Genomic DNA, 17,332 nt, shown 5'->3' with positions numbered 1-17,332 from the left:
CCCACATAATACATTTTTCACAACTTCACCATACTAATGAGTATTTTCATCATTACTTTTATATGTTATTGCGATTTCCAAAGTAATTACGTTATGATTACAGTTAATTTATATGATTACTTGAGCCATACAAATAGCAGCTCTTAGAATATGCGTCCATGCGCTCATGTCTCATGAACTTCTGCACCTTGTGGTATGGGGTGTAGTGGCTCAGTGGTTAAGACCGGTACCCTGTGTGCGAAAAACATCATGGTCGCAATGGTCGCAAGTTCAATTCCATTGTAAGTCGCTTTGGATAAAAACGTCTGCTAAATGACATGTAATGTAATGTATATGCATGCAGCCATATCACCAACCCTGAAAACCCGTCTATTGCATCACTGATGCAGATCACATATGGTTTGAGTTTATCGTACGATCAGGCCAGGATTCTGATGTATACGTCAACAAAGGGTTCAGCCACCTCAGTTGCAGCACCTGGGGATCCAGTATCTTCTGACAATCTCCTGATTGTTTCTTGTGCCACCCCCTGGCCACCTTGTATGCATTGCAAGTGTGTCATCTTGTATCCATGAAGCATGCCATATTTATTTGAATAATCTTGGAGAAACGTCTAGCAGATCCGAATGTGCTGTGACATTAAGAATCTCCCAATGTTTCAAACCCACGGCAAAGTAAGTGGTACAAGTGTCTTAGATATCTCATTAATTGTAGTTATTTTTCCCTCAGTCACATTTATACATCTATATATTGTACATATATTCACTATATATGTACATACATCAATTTTACACATGCTATACTGCACATTTACTATTTAAATGTTATTTCTACTGCATGAACAGCTTGGCCAACATTTGTAGTTAGTTACACACGCTCTCGTCCTGTTATTAAAACCTGAGTGTTTTGAGCCCCAGCCGCTCGCGACCCTCATGTGGAGGATAAGGTGGTAGACCATGGATGGATGGATGGAAGGATGTTTTGAGCAACAGCAGCAGCAGCAGTTGTTGCTGCTGGCTCCTCAGAATCCAAACATGATGATTCCACTCATATTGCTTCATTGCACACTGGTCAAAAGCTGTTGAGGCGAGCCTTCTGTGCAACAGGCTACTACCACTAAGGGTACTGTGATTATTGGCTGGTGACAACAGTCACAGTGGTACGTAGCTCACAGGTTGCTGCTACATACAGTAAAAAACAAAAATGTTGTTAAAGAATGTTAACTGGAGTCATGATTTCAAAGAATTGAAACACATACACATTAAAATTTAAACAAAATGTGTATTTAACCATTTGAATTGACTTCAATGGTTTACTCAAAATAGGATGATTAAGTGAAGTTCTCATGTTTGCATGGTGTTTGTGAGCTTGCCTTTTTGTGGGAACTTTACACAAAGTTGTTTACCGACATCATTCAATGTCTTTTAGTCTTTTGAATGTTTGTGTTCCTTTTAGTGGAATTTTTTGTATGTTTGATACATTTGGTTTAAATTTGCTTTGTGTTTACGCGTGCATCATTGTGTTTATGTGTAAGTGTATCTCTGTCTGTTTACACTCTATGCATCGTGTCCTGTGCTTGAGTGCCTGTGAACAACATTCCTATTCACCCAGGAACCTGAACAAGTTCAGACACAAACATGACGCGCTGCTCCAATCATAAAGAAGCTTATTGATGACAGTGACCTCTCTCTCTCTGGGAGATGGAGAGAGAGGATGAAGGAGAGGTGAAAGCAGGAGGGAGGCAGTGGATGAAATGCGTCTTCTTTGGTACACCGCCAGTGACACTGACCCTTCAGTAAATAAGAGCTTTACTCTTGCTTACACAGACATACTCTGTCTCTCTGCCTCTCTCGTCATTTCCTTCTTACTACATGCCCTTCGCCCCTCCATCTGCATCACACTATCATGTTTACAGAGTCATTATGGGGTGTGATGTGCAGGTCAGGTCATGGCTGCCAACCAGCTGCCGAGCTGAGGTAGACAGCGGGCACATCTTTCTCTGCCTTGTGTTGTCTGTGTTTTATCTTTCACGCTTGTCTTGTGGAGCATTAGCTACAATGTCATAATACATAGTTTCCCACACAAACAGAAGGCATTCATGTGTCTTCTGGACCTGTAATAGACAGGCGTGCAACAGGACCAGAGCAAACATCTGCAGAATGACAGAGATCTGCTCTGTCATTTGTCAGTGTCACCATGTCATCTTCCCCCTAACCCTGACAAAGCACAGTTTCTGTATTCTGGCTCTTCTCACATAGAGAAAAATATTGCTTGTAGTGTCTTCAGCTCATTCATGAATCTTTTCCATGTTCTTTTATAGAATGTATCCCAAATAAGTAAATACTTCATAGTTTGTTATCTTTACTTTAATTCTTGGCCATTTCAGTTGATTTGGATTCTCCCATTTTGGCCTCTGTGTTTCCCCCATGTACACACAGGCTAAGCCAGTTGGCCTGCCACTCATCAGGAATATGCAGATCAATCTGTTAATTAGTTACACAGAGTCATTAAGGCTGAGTTAGAACACATGGTTGGCGCACATGCAGGCATGATAACAGAGCTGGGCAAATCAGGTCACTGGAGTCAACTGTAGCCTGAGGGCTCACACTTCCACATATCTACATTTTTGTCACAGACAAATTATACATACATACGTAATGGGAAAAAAAAAGAATGCTGGCATTGGTCTAAAACACACACACACGTATTAATTAGGTTTTCCTAAAACTTATCATTTTAAAATGTAACAAATTCCTGCCAGTACTATTTAATGTACAGTATCGGTGTTTTGCAGCTGCTGTCGGTACAAACGATCACTGTTAATGGTTTTGTCCACCTTTGTTTTGCAGGATTCTTCTGTCCCTTGCATGCATTTCACTTCATCATTTGTTCAGTGCTATTTTGACAGAAATTATTTTTATGCCACTGCAGATGTTAACAACATTGGACATCAAATCATTTTTGTTGCAATATCTTCTCCAAATCAGACTTCTGGATGATAGATAAGATAATCTACTACAATCTTACAATTGGTGGTCAGAGTTCAAGGTCACTCCGACTTCCCAAGAATTAATTCACTTTGATTTGATAAAATACGAGGATAATGACGGAAATAAATTCTCTTAAAGTTTACACAAGTCTGGAGGGATGAGGAGGATGTGAAGTTCATTTTGTCTTTGTGTCATTGAGTCTACAGTTTGTTTGACTGCACTGTAAACAAATTTGGCACTATTTGACACGACAGGCCACTATTGTTACACATACACCTGAATCTGTATTCTACCATCAGTCTAAAGCTGCTGTCAAATCAACCACTGCTGAAATGTTTGGTTTTTATAACTTTAATGTACGTAAAAAATTGCAACAGCTATCCGATCACTTTCAAGGGAGCGGGCTTATTGATTCACCATCATATCATAAACTTCCCACCTCCTCCTCCTCCTCCTCCTCCTCCTCCTCCTCCTCCTCCTCCTCCTCCTCCTCCCCTTGCACTCTTCTTCCGATCCAGGCCAAGGACTGCTGTGTGTGTGTAGTCGTATTGCATATTTTAGCCTGCCATCTGGTCAGCCCTGCCTGGCACCACAGGGGGCCTCCTATCCTCTCATTTTCATATTCCACTAGCATATTGTTCCCATTGCTTTTCTAAAGTGTGGCCCCGGCATTTCTCCACTTCTTTATTTATTTCATCAGAAGGAGCTGGCTAGCACACTGCAACCCCCCTCCTAATCGGCACCTCTTCCAGTTGTCCTATCAAGTGTAACCTGGAGCCCCCTAGTAGAGCAATTAGAGCGGCCTCCCTGCCCACCTCTTGTAATGAAGCCCAGCACATACTGGAATCTATAGCCCCTTTAGTCTCCCCTAATGGGACATCATTATTGTCAAAGAAACAATGTAAATGGAAATGAACATACTCATTAGCTAGTCGCAGGGAGAAACCTTTGCCGTTCTCAGTTTGCAACTCCCGCTTCTAAGCCTACACACACACACACACGCACACACACACACACACACACACACACTCACACAAGTAAAGCAGTGAGCCTTTTCCCCATCAGCTTCTGCAGCCTGCCGCTCCTGCTTGCCTTATTCCTCTGATAGCGTGTTTGTTTGAATGTGCATATGTGTGCACTACAATAGATACTGTGCATGTTTTCCTCAAGGTCAAGGGGGAATGGAATGAACATGGTTAGTCCCATTGTTGGCATTCGCTCAGTGTTTCTACAGATGTTGATTGTTGTGTGCACAAGTTCTCACCCCGGTGCTTCTCTGCTCACCTGTCCCAGGATGCACCTGTTCAGCGGTCCAGGTCTCTGTCCCCAGCCAGCAGTGTGGAATTGAGAAGTGGGAGGAAAAGACGTGCAGAACAGAGGATTCAAGACCTTGAGGAGCTACTGAAGCTGAAGGCATGTACTAGATACAGTTCATATACATATTATCCTCTCCTGTTCTCTGGTATATACTGTATGTCATCACCTATCCCTCACTTTTGTTAAATGATTGTCTTTTATTCTTACACCAATTACACTTTTTGCCTTTTCTGTCTTAGTCTTCTGTCTCAGTTTTGTCGGTGGCTGTTGACAACCAGGGACTTTTTAATACTTAAATTTATTGTTTGCTGAATGGCTCAGTAGTGTCCAGCTGATAGTTTGGAGCACTAGACAGCCCTAATGGAGCCACTTGTTGTTGTGGCCACTATCTCACAAATGATTGCTGCTGCCAGCTGCTGGGCAATAGCAGCAGCAGCAGCAGCAACACTGTAACATGGTCTCCAAAGGACTCGGTTGCTCTACAGCTGACAATGCCTCCTTCATGACTTTCTTTTACAGTTTGTCACACACACAATTCACACCCTATCCTAAACCTTCACCACAACAGTAGAATTGCATTTTGCTCAATAGGTACCCATGAGGACTACTGGTCCTACCAAGGTTGGTGATTATACGCAAAAACAATTTTGATTGAGGTAACAAAAAAAAACTGACAAAAAAACAGTGCAGAGACAGTGAAGCAGCAGAAAATGGATGCAACCTTTTTTTCACCTGAAAGGGGTAACCTCTATTCTTCCTCTATTCTTCTTTTAAATTTCTCATGTTCTATGACATTTCTTTCTGACTATTGTCTCTTTTCATCCCTTATATTCACTGCTAGTTAAATACATTCCTGTATTTAATGTTTTTTTCTGCTATTGCTTTTTTTTTATTTGGATTTTTTTTAACTTAAGCTTGTTGCCCTTTGTCCTTTCCATTTTTAAGCTGACCAGTGAGGGAGTGATTATGCAAAGGTCATCTTCCTTTGAACACAGTCCTGGAAACACATTAGACACCATTTTCTTGTCAGATCTGAAGCGTCAGAATTACATCACTGGCAGACACCTAGTCAGACTTTAATGCTCAACATAGATTCAGACGGCACGCATGACTGTCTTAGTTAATGGTGCCATTTACGTGTCAGCCAGCTCAGGGGCATTTAGTAAAGGTATGCACAGGAAAACCATAATGCTAACTCACATCTGTGACCCCATTAATGAGGGCATTCATTCAGAGTGTCCTTTGTTTGAATCCAGCAGAGAGCAATGTTCCCTCGAGCGGCTATATTTGAGACCTCACCTCCAGCCTCTTACAGTACAATATTTCATTGCATCTAGTTTGTTCTTCAGTTGATCCAATCCAATTCTTTCCAACAGAATGCCTTTCAAATTGGGATACGCTCGCCTGTACCATTGACATGTTGACCTTAGCAGATAGTAGCAGCAGACAAACAAACATTGTCATAATAATGGCCTCTTTTTTCCCTCTTCCACACACTTTCAAGTAAACAGTAGCTGTTGCAGTGTAATTATTTTTCAGCTTGAGAACATCCACAGATGTGTATGCTGGCTGAGTATGGGGGGTGTATTGATCTGTGGGCAAGGGTCTGTGGCCTGATGACCAGAGTTGAGCTGCCCAGGGGAAGATCTATAAGGAGCCTGGGAAGCCATGATGTGGCTAATGCCTGCCACTTGCTCCATCCAGCCCCTCCATCAGTCAGCCTCAACTCTTCTGTGTGTGTGTCGTCCCCCCCCCCCCCCCCCCAGCTCCTAGCTCCACCAGTTAACACTACCCTGCCCTGGTTTGGCCCCCTTTCATTAAAGCCTTCTCTTTGCGAGGTTGGGGGCTGCTTGAAGGGGCTGTGGATGTCTTGCAGATGTCCTCTGTGAATAATCTGCACAAGGGAAAATCCATACTTGTCACATTGGCAATGTGGATGTGCATGGTGCCTGTGCACACCCTTTGTGGGTCTGGTGCATGTTTGTGTGCTGTCTCTGTACTCTTTGTCCTTGTTAATAATAACAGGGCTGAGGGCTCGCATTTCCCTCTCTGCAGGGCAGCAGTGTCATATCAGCAGTAAACAAGCTCCTTCCCTTCAGAAAGCACTCGACAACTCTCCCTAGCCCTGGCCACTCAAGCAGAAACCTGTCCGGCGCTCTTCTTTTCACTTTCCATTTTGCCTCTCTTTTTCACTTTCTCCTCTTTATAATTTCTGTGTTCTCTCTCTTTTTCTTTCCTCTGTTTACATCAGCTGCCTCCCTCTCTTCCTTTGCTCTCTTTCCACCTCTGTTTGTCCTGCCTGTTGAAAGTGTTTTCTCTATCGCCCTCACTGTTAAGGTCAGTGTGATGAGGAGGAGGGGTGCCTCTGACAAGAAAAATCTATATGTTGTCTTCTCTTACTCTTTCTTTAAAGCAGGAGCCCAATCTTGCTGTGTTTTAATAGCTGTCAACAACAGTGTCAGCAACAAACCCACTGCCACAACCCCCACCAGCACAACAAATACTGGTCATCAGGTGGTAACTCACACAGTGCGTGCATGCATGCGTGCATGTATGCGTGTGTGCATGCGTGCATGTATGCGTGCTCGGTGCTCTGTGGCCCCATTGACTCATGTTAATGTCATCCTTTAATGGTGTCTCAGTTGTCCGGTGAGAGTAGAGGAAGCACTTGTCAGGGAGAGAGGAGAAAAGAAAAAAAGAATGTGAACCTGCTGGTTTTTATCAGGCAACGTTGTTCCAGCTGTACACCAGTTTAAATATGTAGACACTGAGGGGCTTTTCTCAGTTCTGTAGCCACGTACATGAAGCTTCTTCATTTATGTTATGTTTCATTTGGCATGTGCAACTCTTGAGAAACAAATTTTGTCACTGTGCCTCACAGATGGAGGAGAATGAGGAGCTGAGGAGGGCTCACGATAAACGCCGTGAACGTCTATGTCTGATTCAAACTCACTACAAGTCTGTCAGAGAGCAGCTCAAAGAGTTGGAAAAATCAAATGGCAGGTGAGTACACAAACACATGTTGAAAACATGACACAAGACACAGTGTAATGGACACGTACACACAAAAGATCCTTAAAATCTGACCTTGTGCACCTGACCAAAGCAACTTGGATAACTTCCACTTCTTTTCAGCAACGGTCAAAGTACATTCTGTAACTCACCTTGCCATGTGTTAAAAACTCTGCTCACTGCTGCAACTCCTCCTGCTGAAACTGCACACCAACAGTCTCACAACAGTCGCAGGGCTTCATCGTTCACCACACGTTGTCTGACAAGACCTGAATGCTGTGATGTGGCAAAATGTATGAAATTCCTCGGCCTTTGAAAAGCTCACTGGTTTTAAGCCCAGTCAATTTGGGCTGTTTTGTGTGTGTGTGTGTGTGTGTGCGTGTGTCAATTTTCCCTTAGTGTTCATTAGGATGTGAGAACCAACTCCCCAGAAACCACAGGATTTTTACACAAACCTTAATATAAAGGTCTTCTCTCTTTTGTTGTCTTCAGTCTTTTCCCACTTACTTCCGTCTGTTTACTCTCCCCAGTAGCATCTTTGAGGGCATTTCAAATTGTAGCTAAAGGTGCATATGTTTGGTGGCCATGCGGGAGAAAAGTGTTGACCCCGTCAGCTGTTTTCTCCCAGGGTTAATTAAAGAAAACAGCGGTGCAATATGAGCTTGTGTGAAAGTCGGGTGAGTGTGAGAGTGTGTTCAGCACTAGGCTCAGCTCGGCTCGGCTCATGTCAGCTCAGTGTGGCTCAACAGCATGTGTCTGAGACAGTGGGAACAAAGAAGGAGCGCTATAGAGAGAGAGAGAGAGAGATCTAGCCTCTGTTATACATTTTAGCAGGTTATCAAAGACATTTTCGCATTAGCATATTCACAGAAGGAAATGTGTGTTTCTATAAATAAACAAAGCAGGTTGCAGTTATGAGCAAAGACCTAAGAAGATCTAGAGCGAGGGTTTGTCTTCTTACTGTATCTGTATTTCATGACTGATTTGACATGAAATTGATGCAATCGGCAGCTTTGGCCTTTTCACTGCCCTCCATGGCATCAGCCAGTCACTCAATGTTATGATCCTGGCATTCATTTGGCATTAAGCCCCATCCTTAAATAACAGTTTAACCCACTGGGGTAATGCCAGTCTGAATGAGAGACAATAGAAGATGACTTAAATACTCCCATTAGTGCTGGGAAATCAGGGCCCTAACAAGTCAGTGGGGATAGGCGTCGAGTCTCATTGCTTTTTGAGCTTGTTAGGGATTTCACTGTAGCTTCCATGCTGTGTTGTTGCCTTTTTGGAAGTATGTGGGGGGTCGTTTCTGTCCCCCCCTTTGTATGCAGGACAAAACCATAAGGCAGCACATGCACCTCCTTACCTGGTGTACAGACACACATACTGTATCGCATGTCTGTAGTACACATTTTATAAACTGTATACACGACACATTAGGGTTCCACACTAACATCATTCTTCAAAACCATTCAGATTACATTTTCAATTATTCTTTCATCAGCAGAAAAAAGTATTGAACAGACAATTGGTTTTTGTATGTGTTGCCAGCTGCTGAGTGACGTCACCCATGTGTGCAATAACAAGCTCCGCCCCAAGATAGAAATACCAGCCAATCACAAAACAGACAAAGGTTCCATCGGCTCATTAGCATGCAGGTGGTGCACAGTTGGTCAGTCCCAGTGAAACTATCCTGCCATTCACCATTACCAACATATTTTCTCAAAATGGCATGAAGGAGAGGGGGAAAAAAATCCAACTTCTTATTTATATTAGAGAAGGGAAAAAGTTTTTTAATCAGACTGGGGATGATGGGGTGAGCAAATAAAATTAAAGGTTATTAAAGCATCCGTACTCTGATCAAAGTTGCGCCCATAAACAGATTCCCCCTGAATCAGAGCAATTAGCCGTAGCGGCGTGGAAAAGTTCTTTCTATTTCCTCCTGCTTAATAATGGAAACTCGGATACCACAGGGAAGGAAGCACTGAGGCCTAAAGTAGATAGCTCTCTCATGGCTCCATGTTCAACAGCTTTTAGACCCACGGTAAACAAATTAAAATGTATAAAGCTTTACTGTGACTTAATAAAGCTGCATGCACCCTTCGTAAGAAATGCAGTTGATACACTGCATACCTAAAAATCACACAGAGAGAATTAAGACAGAGCTGTGGGCAAATTATCAGGTACGATTAGAGCTCCAGGTAGTGTTAAGATTGTTCAGACTGAATTCTCTCTGTGTTGCAGCAGAATAAGTATCAAACTCTGTGACTACAGTGAGATTATCTTTTAAGTAGCCCTGCACTCTGGGAAACCCAAGCCCACCGATTGCACACACATACACTCCCACACACACACACACTATGAAGAAGTTCAAGGACTCCAAATTGCTCACAGAGGCATTAGCCGTATTAAATGAAAACATTTGCCGTTCCTCAGTAGCCTCCAAATCCCAGGCATAAGGGTTTAACTAGTATTAGTGTAGCATGGCGGCGTCTACGTTGCCAATAATGACCACAGGAAAAGGAGTCCTTCACAATAGCAGTGACCCACACAATCCATTTCCACACCTCTACCTCATTGATTGAGTGAAAATGAGAAAGTGAAGCGTTTGTCTGAATGTGTATGTGAGAGAGACAAAAATGGAGTTTTGCCATCTGTGGATTTCTCACTAAGAGCTGTTTTAGTTTGCAAATGAAAGGCTAATTGGAATTGAATGCGTTGGTCATAGACTGATTGATGAGTTGAGTAGTGTGTGGAGATGCATCGTGGAGTGTGTGTGTGTGTGTGTGTGTGTGTGTGTCTTGAAGGGATCGTTGAATAGAGGGAGCTGCTACTGAGTGCAAAATGTCATTAAGTATTCATAAGTAAGGTGTAGACATTTGAATGAACTCGTTTGTGATGGTGTTTTTTACATTTGCATGCCACACGGGGAATGGTCCAATGCCCGGCCACACGGGCAGTGCCCTGGGCTTTAACAAACATGCATACCTGTGTACATGATTTGCCACTGAAATGTCAAAGTCAAGGCTCTTCATTTGAATACTGCTAAAGATGGCTGAATAACAGAGACAGAGTGAGACTAAGGGGCCTCGTTACCCCATGTGAGCTCGCCAGAAGGAGCACGGTGATGTACAGTTCCAACCGTTGTCCCTGGTGAGCATGTTTGTTTTCCATGTATGTATATGTGTGTGGCCGTCTGGTAAATATGTACGTGTCTCTAGGCCAGGTGGAAGGATGCAGCGTGCAGAGCCGTGGCAGCTCAGACAAGAGAACAGTGATGCAGTGTGGAATGAACTGACCTACTTGAAAAACCTCACCAGGAAACTCTCCACTGAAAAGTAAGTCACCTGCTGTCACAATTGCCAGGCCCACACAGATAACACCCACCTTGGACATTTGAGTATGCAAACACATTTGTGGAAAACTATCTTACTTTTCACTCCTTCACATGTGTGCAAGTACTGTGTACTCCCTCACTCCCTCCCTCCCTCCCTCTGTCCCCTCTTGTTTGTGGGTGTTGAAATTTGAGTGTGCCCTTCCCAGCCTCACAGCATCCACCTAGCCCTCCACATCATTACCAGCCAGCAGGGGCCAAAGCAAGATCATTAGACTCTGTTCTCATTTGTAAAATTGGCTGCCCAAAAATTCACACATAAAAGTGGAGGAAGTAAAATCACATTATCAGAATCCCTGGCTGTGTCTTTGTGAAATAATTGCATTATTAATAGAACATTTATGCTCGACTATAGCACTGATGCTAAAGTGTCAAGAAGATAATTTGCATGCTCGGTCAGTAAGATGTGAATTTAGTGACTGCTTTAATTCCAGTATGACCTGTCTGCATCTGGCGCCTATTTTAGAGTTGATTTCACTCTTTGTCTTGTTTGTTTTTCTGTCCTCCTGTCCATATGTGTTGGTTTGTTTCTGGGTGTTGTATAGCCATTGTCTTGTTTGATCTAAAGAAGCCCCTGTAACAGTACTGCGAACACTGACCCAGTATGATGCTACACAGAGCTTGGCCTAAAGCCACATTCTTCCTCTCCCCTGTCTCCACTAGCCTTCACCTCTCCTCACCTCTTCCCTCCTCTATCCTATACCTCTGTGCCGTCCTCTTCTCTCACTTCTTGTCTTCCCAGTTGCCTCCCTCCGGCCCTCTGTGATGCTGCTGTAGGCTGAGGCCAGAATTCTGGTACTTGCCCCCACCCCCTCTACGTCTACCGCCCACCCCCCTGTCCTCCTAATCCCAGCTGAGCTCATTATGATATAGCCCGGCTGCCTCTCTCCAAGCCTGAGCTGTCCGAGCTAATTACAGGCTAGCAGCCCCAGTGCTGCCGATGCTGCCTGTTAAGGGATGTCCATCCGCCTGCCTGCCCGCATGCCCGGCCACAACTACAGCTGAGCAGAGCGGCGTACTAGATGGTCGGAAAGTGGGGCTGGGGTGTGGGGGGGATAGCAGACTGTAGTGAGCATGCAGGGTCCTTGGAACTGACCTGTGAACGAAACCGCAAGGGATAGTAAGTAGCTGGCCTCGTTCCTAGCTGTGTAACTGGCATGTCCATTGAGGTTAGTGCTGATCCCCTTCATGTGCCCCTCAGCAGCCCCACCTCATCTCCTCTGTTCCCGACCCTGGGCCCCTCCTTACCTGGGTGGCTGATGCTAAGTAAACATGGGATATGGGATCTTTGCTGTGCTTGTGTTGTAGTTCCAGACATCTGCACAAATGCAGAACTCAAAGAATTCAGCCCATCTCTTTTTCACTCACTTTCTTCGAGGACTGTGCAGTACATCGAGTTTTTAAGAAATGTTTCATAGAATTTCTTTTTAGAAATTTAGAAATTCAAGAAATGTTCATATGAGATACAGAATGAGACAATATTGTTGTATTGAACATTTTTTTATGTTGCATTAAAATCATACTCGGAGCCGCCAGCAGTTCTCCCCTCCCTGTGGTTCTCACTCAACTTCAGGCCGTCCCACCTTTTTCCTGCTTTGTTCTCGAGTCTGAGCAGTGAGCACATTCGACCCTTCCTCGCTCACCACTCAAGTCCTGCGTGTAACGACCACATGGCGACAGACACATACAGGGGTCAAACCGCCGGTGAGGGGCTGCACACTGAGGAAGCTCCAGTGAGAGATGGAGTCTCACTCACACTCACAGAAGTGAGCAGAAGATGCACTTGACTCACTTCATGTATTTACATTAAAACTCATCCTTTTTACATTTAGTGTCTGATTCACTGCTCCAACTATTTTCACTCTGCATTCAGCATATAGCTCTCTCTCACTCTCTCACTCTTTCACTCTCTCACTCTCTCACTGTCACTTGCAGTTTCAGTTACAAACGTCAAACTGACTAAGTTTAGTGCTTGTTAGAATATTTTGTTTTCTATGGAGACACAAGCTGCATATTTGCAGAGATGGAGGCGGAGCCTCACAGTAAAATCCCTGATTGTGATGAGATAGTCCTGTAGTATGCTGTGTATTATTATTTACTTAATACATTTTACAGCGGCTTATATTTTGTCATACAGGACAAGAGCATACTTTATTTTTACTTTATGTTTTTATTTAAAAAAGACTTTATGTCTGTGTAACACTTTGCACATGTGGCTTTGACAAAACTGTCTTTTTGTTATTACTTAACTGAAAAAATGTGTATATCAAGATATATATATCTTATATCTCCATTCAACTAAAAAAATATTGTGCTATAACTTTTGGTGCATATTGCACAGCCCTGCTTTCTTGCACACACAGGGTTAGTTGGACTATGGATGAAGCTTTACATTCCTGCAATGCAAATTTCTGTGGAGCAGCAACAGAGAGGGCTAAAGTGGGTATATGATAGTATAACAACAACATGAGCATAACGGCCAGGAAACTCTTGGGGCAAGCAGTTACAGCTCGTTGTTCCGTTGACCGTTTTATAATGATTGTGCTTGTGAAGGTTATGCTAGATAAGTGTTAGCAATGATCCACTAATGGCTAATTAATGCCTGGCAGCTGAAGAATTTAGGGCCAAATAAAGACCCTTTATAAAGCTTTAAATACCTAGTGGCAGGCTTAAGAGGAGAGACTGTGTTTAAACTCTGTCTCTCATTTTCACTTCCCCATTGTCATGAGATTGTGCACAGATGCTACCTATCACCTCCTCCAAAAACAGCACTTGTAAAACAGTGTATTTAGGCCCAAATGACCATTTCCCAAAATGAATATTGCTGGGTTAACTCCAGCTCAGTGGGTCCCCACAGTGTTCTGTTCAGAGAGAAGGTTATCAAGCCCAGGACCCCCCATGATCTCTGCACTAAATAAGATGTTGTGAAGGAAGGTGAAAGAGGTTGGTTTCTCTGCTCTTTTACCCGATTTACTGGCTCCCTGTGGCTCAATTTCATGACCTATAAGGACTCGGTATACAATGGATTGTTTATTCTTTGTGAACTTTTACTTGTAAATTACATCATTATATCAACAGCACGAACGAATACTCGGGTGGACAAACGGTTTTTATGTGTTGAAGTGCTCCTGTGAGCTTGCATGTTCTGCCACTTCACTACTAAGCTGACCGCTAACTGAGCAAGTCAGTCAAATGTAGCATGGCAGAAATGTAACTTACTGATTTAATGAAACAGTTTAACATACAAAGAACATAAAGCTCACCAGACTGCAAGAGTCAGCTATGTGAAAGAAGGTTGATCACTCCCCAGATTCATAGTTTAAGTACATTTGGTTTCCAGTGTATGTATAGTGTAAATTGTACTGTACATTAATTTTTATGTATTGATACTGGCCAATGCATTTTGGGAGGTTTTGTAATAATATGGGGCTGCAGTATTTATAATTTCATCATTCCTTCATTCACCAAACATTTTTATTACAAATATCAACCCCTTTATGTAATATTGTACTGACAGAATCCAACTTTAAGACCCATCTAGACTTGCAAACGGTTTTAGAACAGATCTCAGGTGCATGCCACTTAGTTTTGAACCCAAATGGAACAGACAAAACATAACAACTGGTTGACACCAAGAAGGATTTTGATTGAGATTTCCTGGTCAACAACTTGGTGGGCAAGAACTTTCATAGTGCTATCATTTTACCTCCCTCATTATGCATCATCTGTCTTCAGCCCTCCATGTCCCGACTTGTTAATTGTTGTTAAAGGTCTGTTGGTAAAAAAGAGGCACGGATTATTTAGGCCTCATAAACAGAATAAACACATGCAGAGCGTCCTCAGATTTAAGACGCTATACTCAGACAACATCAAAGCATAAATTAGCCAGCGATTACTGTGGAAAAAGCCTTTGAGATCATTTGCTGTGCAGCAGCTGTTTCTGTAGAGGGTGACCATTATGAAAGTGAACCGCCCCAGTAAGCGACGTTGACATTAATTCAGTTTAATAAAGTTTACCCTGATGTTTCTCGTATCCATCTCTCCTTTTTAAATTTCATCTTGATTTGCTAAAAGGTATTAGAATTAATTAGACTCTTTTGCCCCCCCGGACCAGGGCTTATTTGGAGGAGGGACACATTTGCTCAAAAAAAAAAAACACACACACACACACACATGCATAGAGGATGTTTTATGCATGTATTTAAATCAGACATGTAAGGATTTTCCTTCATTAATTATTTGGCAAATTAATTATTGTGTACAAAACATAGCTTAACACTTAGTAATTTTGATGCAAGCTTCAGTGCACCATCACATCCTAGTTGGTCTCATAACAAGATCAAATAATGAGAATACAAAGAATATATAATTAAATGACTTATTTCAAGCCAGTTAGTTATTTCAAAGAAGCAAACACATCACAAATAATGTTTGTAGGGTAGAGAGTGTACTTTGCCACCTCTCTCTCTTATTTTGAAGTAGTCATTGTTGACAGAAGTATTATTTACTTGTGCAAATGTCTTTCCCCCTCGTGTTTAATAAATACATTATCATGATGTTGTTTTATTTTATAACAGTATATCTGTAGCAGCATCGGCAAGCGTATTAAACATGGAACATTATGGACACTGCAGATTGCCTCCACCAGTGCTTCTATTACATGAGTGGCCATTTACCTCACATATCAGTGGCTTGTGAACCTTACACTTAAAGACTCCCTGTTGCTGCCGGCACTACAGTGTTAAAATACAGCACAGAGTCGTGTATACGCCACCAGTCACCGTTTCTGCTGACAGCAGTGACTTACCCACCCAAACTCCCTCCATGAATGTACAGCCCTCTAGCTTGACTGAAGTCATAAGGGAACACCCCCTCCCTCCAGTTACATACACACAAACACACACACACACACACACACACCTAAAAAACAAGATTTCTTCCCCTGTGATAAAAATGCCAGAGGTGTTTTTGCTTTCTCGCCCTATTCCCTGTTCTTCCTGTGTATTTGTATGTGCCGAGGAAGAAACTAAAAGGATGTTGGCATTTGAAAGCACAATGGCTGTGGATGATGTTATGTTGTTCACCCTTGTGGATGAAGGCTGGCAGTTAATGCTTTAAGCTGTGGTTGGTGCAGCACAGGTTGAAATAAGATCAAATGACATGGAGTGGATAGCTCACGGCTGAAGTTCAAATGTGCAAATGTTTTTTAAAAACAAGGGCCGAAAACACAGCAGGGGACATAGACTTACAATTGTGCACCACATCATTACCAAACGTAACACCTCTCTGTTGCCTTTACTTGGGGTTTTCTCTGAGACTGTTATTCTGCCTTAGGTGGAGCAGTAAGTTGAGCGGGAATTGAAAATGGTCTGGCTATCTCCATTTTAATTTGTCATCCAGATTAAAAAAAAAGAAAGACTTGGAACACGCTATAGGAGGTAAAGCTGTAGAGAACACTTCTCCCACTGTGCTGACAGAAAAACATGTTTTCATCTCATATAAACTGCAGGTTACTGGAGTTATAGTCTAATGCAAGGAAAAAGAGAGGAATTTGTTTCCTTTGGAGGTGGCTATAGTCTGATGCAGATCAAAAAGGCAACTCCTTGAGGTAGGGATTTAGCTCTGCGCAACCACAGCCTTACTGTGTTGCCTCAACATCCTTTCGGATTCTCAAAACTGCTCTTTTCCCATCATCAGGGCCCCAGTGGGCTGAAAATAGTAAGCATCTGTTTATCAAATGATGTACTCGCGTGAGGAAGCAATGTGCGAGGGGGTGAGACTGTAAGGAAAGGTATGAACGCATGAACATAGAACATCCAAGGAAACAGTTTTGTGCAGTGAAGAATGAAACAGTTTGGAAATATGTTTTAATTTGTCACCCAAGGAAAAGACTGCGCAGATATATATTTGTATTTAATGGATCGTTTAAATTGATTAAATTAACCATGAGTACAAACTAACTAAACAATAGCAAACTCTGTCACTGACATGATGTCACACAAATTGAATAACCGATGTCTAAAACACAAAGTGGTCAGCAAAATGATTACATTTCATTAATGTAATCCTTTTCTACTAATTACACATTATATACCTTGGCTAATTGAAGTCGTATTTGGATTATTTGGATTATATATTCCTTCATCTAGACCTGTTAATATTTAGTCGGTGACAAAAACAGGCACCGGTGCAACAACTACGTTACAGAACCAGGACATAGCTGAATGTGAATAATGTGAAACTGGAGGCCCTCAGGCCACTGGACCTCCTCTGCAACCCAATCTCTTCTTCATCCAAGAAAATATGCTTATCCTTCACCATAACAAATGTTTTACATGTGAACTTTAGATTAGCGTCAATATCAGCATCCAAAAAGGCATAAAAGAGAAACATGAGAAGGACCGGGCTCCTACCACATATTGCATATTTCAGTTTGTTTGTCCCATTAACATCCTCCACACCTAAGGCCCTGCCGCTGCTTCATCGACTTGAGTTCATTTATGGAGGGAAATCCATACAGGAGCGACACGTATCCATCTGCTTCCTCAGCCACCCTTAGGGAGATTCATTTGTGTACTTATTTAAGCTGCGGTCAGCCATTAGACCAGGCCTCTGCTGG

At 42.6% G+C, this 17,332-nt stretch overlaps 1 protein-coding gene across 1 annotated transcript in view; it reads left to right on the top strand.

The window, feature by feature from the left end:
* cntln (centlein, centrosomal protein) overlaps window positions 1-17,332 on the top strand; it is a 78,314-nt gene that overhangs the window by 21,793 nt on the left and 39,189 nt on the right. Inside the window, exons 11-13 of the mRNA XM_058641777.1 lie at window positions 4,284-4,403; window positions 7,189-7,310; window positions 10,541-10,657. Coding sequence (XP_058497760.1) covers window positions 4,284-4,403; window positions 7,189-7,310; window positions 10,541-10,657 — 359 coding nt within the window. The remainder of the gene's footprint in view (window positions 1-4,283; window positions 4,404-7,188; window positions 7,311-10,540; window positions 10,658-17,332) is intronic.

The sequence above is a fragment of the Solea solea genome, chromosome 10, assembly GCF_958295425.1.
Source record: "Solea solea chromosome 10, fSolSol10.1, whole genome shotgun sequence".
NCBI classification, from domain to species: domain Eukaryota; kingdom Metazoa; phylum Chordata; class Actinopteri; order Pleuronectiformes; family Soleidae; genus Solea; species Solea solea.
This window is presented reverse-complemented; position numbering and strand designations above follow the sequence as displayed.